The 8,258-nt window shown below is 39.2% G+C and overlaps 1 protein-coding gene across 1 annotated transcript in view; it reads right to left on the bottom strand.

Moving 5' to 3' along the window:
• Nucleotides 1-8,258, bottom strand: part of NECTIN4 (nectin cell adhesion molecule 4) — a 29,043-nt gene that overhangs the window by 10,471 nt on the left and 10,314 nt on the right. The window contains exon 2 of the mRNA XM_072427897.1: nt 1,547-1,900. Coding sequence (XP_072283998.1) covers nt 1,547-1,900 — 354 coding nt within the window. The remainder of the gene's footprint in view (nt 1-1,546; nt 1,901-8,258) is intronic.

The following is an 8,258-nucleotide window of genomic DNA, read 5'->3' as shown; positions in this document are numbered from 1 at the left end:
GTCTGTGCACAATAGAGGTAATACGTCTGTGTACAATACAGGTAATAGGTCTGTACACACTGCAGGTAATAGGTCTGTGCACAAAACAGGTAATAGGTCTGGGCACACTGCAGGTTATAGGTCTGTGCACAATACAGGTAATAGGTATGGGCACAATACAGGTAATAGGTCTGTGCACATTGCAGGTAATAGGTCTGTCCACACTGCAGGTTATAGGTCTGGGCACACTGTACGTTATAGGTCTGTGCACAATACAGGTAGTAGGTGTGTACACAATACAGGTATAGGTCTGTGAACAATACAGGTAATAGGTCTGTACACACTGCAGGTAATAGGTCTGGGCACAATACAGGTAATATGTCTGTGCACACTGCAGGTCATAGGTCTGTGCACAATACAGGTAATAGGTCTGTGCACAATACAGGTAATAAGTCTGTGCACAATACAGGTAACAGGTCTGTGTACACTGCAGGTAGTAGGTCTGTGCACACTGCAGGTAATAGGTCTGTGCACAATACAGGTAATAGGTCTGTGCACAATACAGGTAATAGGTTTGCACACACTGCAGGTTTTAGGTCTGTGAACAATACAGATAATAGGTCTGTGCACACTGCAGGTTATAGGTGTGTGTACAATACAGGTAGTAGGTGTGTGTACAATACAGGTAATAGGTCTGCACAAACTGCAGGTTATAGGTCTGTGCACAATACAGGTAATAGGTGTGTGTACAATACAGGTAGTAATAGGTGTGTGTACAATACAAGTTATAGGTGTGTGTACAATACAGGTAATAGGTCTGTGCACACTGCAAGTAATAGGTGTGTGTACAATACAGGTAATAGGTCTGTGCACAATACAGGTAATAGGTCTGTGCACACTGCAAGAAATAGGTGTGTGCACAATACAGGTAATAGGTGTGTGCACACTGCAAGTAATAGGTGTGTGTACAATACAGGTAATAGGTGTGTGCACACTGCAAGTAATAGGTGTGTGTACAATACAGGTAATAGGTGTGTGCACACTGCAAGAAATAGGTGTGTGCACAATACAGGTAATAGATCTGTGCACAATACAGGTAATAGGTGTGTGCACAATACAGGTAATAGGTCTGTGCACACTGCAAGTAATAGGTGTGTGTACAATACAAGTTATAGGTGTGTGCACAATACAGGTAATAGGTGTGTGCACAATACAGGTAATAGATCTGTGCACACTGCAAGTAATAGGTGTGTGTACAATACAAGTTATAGGTGTGTGTCTGTGCACACTGCAAGTAATAGGTGTGTGTACAATACAAGTTATAGGTGTGTGCACAATACAGGTAAAAGGTCTGTGCACATAAAAGGTTAAAGGACTGTGGATATTGTTGAGTTCAGTGGTTGGGATTATTGTCCTATTACCGGAGGATTGTGTTGTGTGTATTCATTTTTATGTTATGTACTTATTTTTGTTGCCAATTGTGGTTTCCTGCGGACAGTTGTTTCATCCTCGTACTTTCTTTTCAGAACCCCATAACTATATTTTATTTTTTTTAGATTGCTCTTACCAAGAACATTAAGCAACAGATCAACTTCAAAGTTCCCTGATGGGAAAGTGGTGACTTTACACTGGTAGGTGCCCTCGTCTGCCTGGACAGCGTTCTTTAGGATTATGGTGCCGTCCTCTGGCTGTAATGGGGATTTTTGTTTCACTCTTCCTTCATATTCTTTATACACATGGGCCCCATGCTCTGCACTCAGGATGGCAATCTGAACACTTTGCCCACCAAGGCCTTTCTTTGACCACTCAATCTGAGAGACTGCCTCTCTTTCCAGAGCTTCATAGTAACATGTGAGTGTGACATCAATTCCTAGGACTGCCGTGACTCTTTTCTCTATTTTTACAGTTCCAGCAGAAGTTCCTGAAAAAAAAAACAATAATAGACATTTATACATTTATTACATACCAAACAATGGAACAGATAGTCTTTCTTTTTTCTTGTTCTTAGTGATAGAAAAACGTTTTTACTATTGAACAGATACAGCCATTTCACAGCAATCAGTATGTCATGGCGGAGAACGGCAGTGTATTGTGGGAAGTGATGGTGATAACGATGAAGAATGGTACATAAAGGGGAATTGCGTGCAATGGAAAATAAAAGTGTTTCATGGTAAAATGCATTGGGGAATGATGGCTACAATTATAAAGTGCAAACGTGGAAAATGGTAGAGTGGGTTCATGGACATGGGTAAGATACACTGACACAGAATGGTAGGGAATGATAGAGAGTGGTATGCTAGGAAATTGCTGGGTACAATGTATAGGAAGCCCATATTAGGGGGTATTAGGGGTATTTTGTGGTGCAGAATGAGAGTATGGAGTATTGTGGGGGAAGGATATGATGGTGTTTTGGCGATTGTTACCATGTTGGTACTTCCAAGCAATGTAGGTGTATGACCTGAATTCAGCTCCCTGACAGATAATTATATATACAGTATATGGGTGTAAAATGTATCGGATGTGTGGGAAGGCTGGGTGGAAGGTATGGAATTGTTTCGAAATGAATAAACAAAACCAAATAACAATTCTGTGGTGCACAGCAGAAATAATGTAACACAACCAGATGCTTATATTTTATTTTAAAGGATTATGAAGTGACGGAAGGTGATGATGACAATTTGTTGCATGGTGTTAAATCGAGTGGAATAGGATAATGATGGACCTTTCTGAAGAGTTTCTGGATATTATGCGACATTTGGGAGAGCAAAGATTTTAGATGTCACCCATCAGGCATACCAATGAAATTTGGGAGCAAGGCTGGGCATAGACTAAACTTTCATTGTGCCATATAAAGATTCCATTGTGCCTAGATGACCTGAATATTATTGATTGCTCTCTATGCTCCCATCACCCTTAGTTTTTGTGTTCATCCGCTCAGTGAGACATAACCTGAATTCCCTTACTTGATGGACAATTTCCTGTTTACCTGTTATACATTATACATTGAATATTAGGAGGACGATAATAATAGGCTGGGTAATTACATTTCACCTTCTTTCAAGTGGCTGTTTTAGAGGTGTTAGCCAGGAAGTAATCCTTGTATTCTGCGTGGCTAAGTGTGCAACAAAGAGAGGGATCATTAAAGGAGAGTACACACCTATGGGGGGGGGGGGGTTGTGCAGGTGAGCAGGTTAAGGCTTGTGGAAGCTGTCTGACCAGTATGACGGACTATGCACAGGGACTGCCCTCATTCCTATTGTTTCACTCAATAGACGCTGCCAGTCAGTTATATAAGGAGATGTCCATGATGGCATCTATTTTATTATTAGAGTTTTCATGTGGTATTGTCATCACTGAGGCATGTTCTTATATAAATCAAGAATGCTGTTGGCCCATTTACAATAACCAAGCTGCAGGTTTATTTTTAGAAGAGTCTTTTGTCTGACTTGTGTCTAATAAAATCCTGCTGTTGATAATTTGTAGACATTGGTTGTCTGGAGATCAATGTTGGCACTCTGAATAATGACGTCTCCTAAATATCAGAACTGAAACTCTACAGGCAGAAAATTCCTCTCTGTTCTACAGCTGTCCTCTCTTCTCCTCTCATCTTTTATATTCTCTTCAGTTCTCTTCTCATCTATTCTCATCCATTCTCTTCTCCTCTCCTCTCACCTCTCTTCTTATCTTTTACCTTCTCATCTCATCTCTCCTCTCTCTTCTCTTCTCTTCTCCTCTCTCCTCTCATATTTTATCTTCTCATCTCCTCTCTTCTCTTCTCATCTCATCTTTTATATTCTCATCCATTCTCATCTCTTCTCATGTCACATCTTCTTTCTACTCTCCTCTGTTCTTCTCCACTCTTAGTTGAGGCCATCTATTGATTCTTTTATGCTCCATTTATATTATTAGTAAACTGAAAATTGTTTATTTTAGTACTGAGGACACAAATGTTTGTCTGTGAAACCCGTTTCCGGGCTGGGTGTGCTGAGAAAGCAATCAGTTGCATTTCAGATTTGCAATCAGCCAAAATGTTAAAGTATTTTCCTCAGGAAAAACCTGTTGGCCCAGATTCCAGTTACTGCACCATCACTGCATCGTGCAAAAACTTGTTAATCCTTCTGCCAAAGATGCTGTCAAAACTAAAAAAAGGGGCGCAGAGAGACTAGTCAGCAATTTTCCAGATAACTGCACCGTGCTAGATAACTGCACCTGGCAGTATGCAGAAAGCCAAGTCCCTGATTCATGCCAATAGAAATGAATCATAGAATATTCATCATGAGCCCAGCTTGAACTATAGGTTTGCAGCACAATGCAGAGATTTTTTCCTATGAATTATCTGTCATCCTAAAGATGCAATGCTTATACTAGAGACACATGAAAGAGGGTATACACACCAAAATGTAGAGAAATAATTTGCCATCCTGAAATTTTCATATATTGCTCCTGGCATGTGACCCACCATATATCCTCTCACTAAGGATCACCAGTAATTGGAGTTGCCACATTTTGTAATTATGATCACGTTCTTATTACAGAAATAGTGGACTAATGTAAAATACCAGCCAGGTGGGAATCCTACTATTGGTAGTCAGGTGTGGTTTTCTTATCAATAACCCTATTAGTTTCTGTAGGTTTCACCAAGTGTGAAAGTGTTTCACCGAGTGCCTCCCATCTTCCTAGGAACATTACCAGAGTGAGTCTGCCATCTATTGTTGGCTTAAAATGTCTGATTCCCCTGTGACAGCAGACTCAGGTATGGTACATATATATATATATATATATATATATATATATAAATATAAATATATAAACATAGTCCTAGAGGTATTTTCTTTTGGTGGCGCTTTGATTGATATTGCAAAACAAGAAACAATATTTCTTTGAAGTACACTGGGCCTATACAGCAGGATAAATATACTCCAACAGTTCTGCAATACAAATAGCATTATTTTCAGCTTTTTATCAAATTGTGTCATGTAAAGTGTTTTTAGCTAATCAATAAATGTATATTATTATTGAGACTAACCAATTTAACCGGAAATGATTCATTCCTCACTACCGTGCAATCAATAACGCATCAGATCCTATTGTTTCAATTATTTATTGGAAAAGATGAATTGGCTTGTAATCTGAGGCGTAGAACTAAAGCAGCAGGTCTCCTCCATATACTGGATCATAATGTTACTATACCAAGCACACAAGTATATACACGTCTGATATACAAATGAATAATTCCCTAATCTTATAATAAACTACAATACTCACATATGACACCACATATGACTTGCTACACCCATGAAACCTTTCCATATTTACAGCCTTATGTCCACCCATCACTGATTCCTAAAGGGTCTCTCCGGGTACATCCTCAGACACCATTGTGTCTCATATAATATGTAAAACTCATTTGTGAATGTAATGAAGTGAATGTGCTAATTGTAGTCATTGAGGGGTTCTGATTGTTGTACCACGTTTATAGAATGAGTGTGCTGAGAAATCATTGCACTGATTGACATAATACAATTAGAATATCAATGTAGGCCCCACAAGCACTGATACCTAGTCATAAAGATATTTGAAAGCTTTCTAGGAGTCTTCTCCCTGAGAGATATCCTGGCATGGTATGTGTGCAGTACAATCCCATCGGGTTATGATGAGACATTCTGACGCCAGCCTGTTATACTCTCTAATAATCGACCATTTTCTCTAATGACACCAGTCACCGGTGATTCCCTCATTAAATGACATTTGATGAGGAATGGTAGGGGAATGTGGATCTTCCCATTGTTGGGTAGGGATAGGTCTATAATATGACAAATGCTGCCCATTTATAACCTATGGCCTGGAAATCTGGGATTGTTCCTTGGCAACATTCAATGAAATAAAAGATAAGATACAAGGTAAAGGTACAACTCTTAGATGTTGCTGTGTCCTGAGCCCCGAATCCAGGACCAGATCCATTCCAGGGTTGTTGGATCACCCAGTTTCACTAATGAAAGTGTATCTTCTCCAGCCTTGGATGTCTTCCACATCCAGTTCCATTTCTCCTATTATTACTATTTATAATGCACAATATTGGTACTCCCATTGATGACAGTGCTATGTCATGTATGAGTATTCTATAGGCAGGTAATTGCTGCTGTGAGCTTACCCACGTGGTCTGCACACCTTGTCATCTCTCGTCCTCAGCAGACGTGCGTGACAAGGGAGAGAACAAACCTGATAAGCCAGATTTTTGGAGTGTGTTTTTCTTCCCCTCCCAGCTCTGTTGTGTTGTCACTTATTTCAGCCTGGGAGCACGGGGACATATAGGGACCCTAGGGTAAGACCCCCCCCATAATATGAGGGGGAGTAGTTCTGTGCTCCTTTAGGGATAACAGAGAACACTGCACTGACAGAGCAGAAACCAAACACTTTGATTGGAGAAAAACATGAAATCATTAAAATGAATTGTCTTTACCAACTTGTTATATTGCAATCAAAATCTTTTTTTTTTCATGTTCAGAAATTTAAATATTTGCAAGTCACAAACATTGATTTGCATCTTGATAGTTATATTGACCAAAATAAATAAAAGAGTACATTGTACATCCAGAATTAGGATTTCTGGAAATTCCACTTCTTTTGGCATCTTATAAACCATTGTGGCCGGATATACATTCACCTCTATTTAATGTACAGCGCTGCGTAATATGTTGGCGCTATAGAAGTACTGTTCATTATTATTATTCATAATAATTATAATAATAATAATAATCTGTCACTAAAGGCAAGATTAAACCAGGATTTCTGGAAGCAATCATGATTGGAAATGCATTACATTGTGTTATGAACATCCTACCGACTTTAGTAAATTAGCCCCGTGGAGTAAGAAATAATGCAGCCACACTGAAGGGGTGCTCTGACTGCAATACCCAAATGTATTGGCTGAAAGAAAGCCCTGAGATTTAACCCACTGATGGGGGATATTTCCCAATATATGGAAAGAATTTCTAGTAAAATGCTATGAAGAAACTTTCCTTTGTCACCTTTGTAAACTTCCTAAGCATTAGATGTTTTCTATTTTTTATGTGACTTCTTATTACGTGATAGTAAAATAAAAAAAGCCCAAAACCACAAAGGCCTCTGATGGTTACAGTCTTTATATGATTGTTCTTCCTCTTGTTGTTTGATACATTGGAGGTATATTTATAGGGATGACATTCACCAAACATTCACTGCATGTGTTTTTATTGACAGCAGGAAATGTTTGTTGATATTATCACTGTAATAATATTAATAATAATTATTGCTGGCATTGTCTGATCTCTGGTTTTCCCATACACAACTGATCAGTATGTGGGTACATGAGATGGGGAGCAATGGGGTAATGTTGGGGCGCAGGATTGAATTAGTAAGTAGGATTGGATTTCCATTAATGTGTAATAAGTGTCATCCCCTGCAGATTCTACACGCTTCCATATGTCCTACGGAGCTTTGATATATTACTTTTCATTTTTCTGCTGTTGGGATAATGATTGTAAAATGTCCATTTGTATTAGAGACCTCAATCACTCCCACATGACTTCCAATGGGTTTCTCTTCTGCATGTTGCTGTGTATTTTACTGGCTAACAATGGAGCCAAAACACTAAAAACACCAAGAAGAGATTATGTGCTGGGTGACATTCCTCGCCATCGTCTGTGGAGATTCAGAAATGCAGAAAACATTTTTGTTAAGAAAAACAGATTCCTTCATTTGAGGTAAAACAAAGCCTCCGCCAGCAGTAATAACATGGCGGCTAGGTGGAGGGTGTCCAACCAGACTGCTGTCACGTGTGATGGTCGCCCGACCAGGCCACTAACCTTTCTATTTACAACAGGTTGGCATTGTAAGCTATTTTTATGGTATTTCACAGGTAAATTCTCCCATTAGAGATTTCCTGAGACCCACACATGGACACATGTAGAATACTTTGCTTCAGTCCTGGGCTAATGTGAGTTTACCTTGTGATTCATTTTTATAATGAGATCTAATTAAAATATTGATTGTGGCTCTAAAATGGTTTTGATTTTAATATATTAGGCAAACAACAAAAAAACTGATTTGCATCTGAGCCTCCTCTAATTTTGTCTATCTGCATATCATTCTGTATGGCATTTTTGTTGCTGGGCTCTATTTACTTCCCTTTCTCAGCCAATAAAAAAGACTTATTGTGATAAACTGAGCAGGTGCTTCACCCATCAGTACAGGAAAGCGGTGTGTGGCAGTGATACTAGGTTTCCTTCATGTCATCCATT

Source organism: Pyxicephalus adspersus, chromosome 12, assembly GCF_032062135.1.
Source record: "Pyxicephalus adspersus chromosome 12, UCB_Pads_2.0, whole genome shotgun sequence".
NCBI classification, from domain to species: domain Eukaryota; kingdom Metazoa; phylum Chordata; class Amphibia; order Anura; family Pyxicephalidae; genus Pyxicephalus; species Pyxicephalus adspersus.
This window is presented reverse-complemented; position numbering and strand designations above follow the sequence as displayed.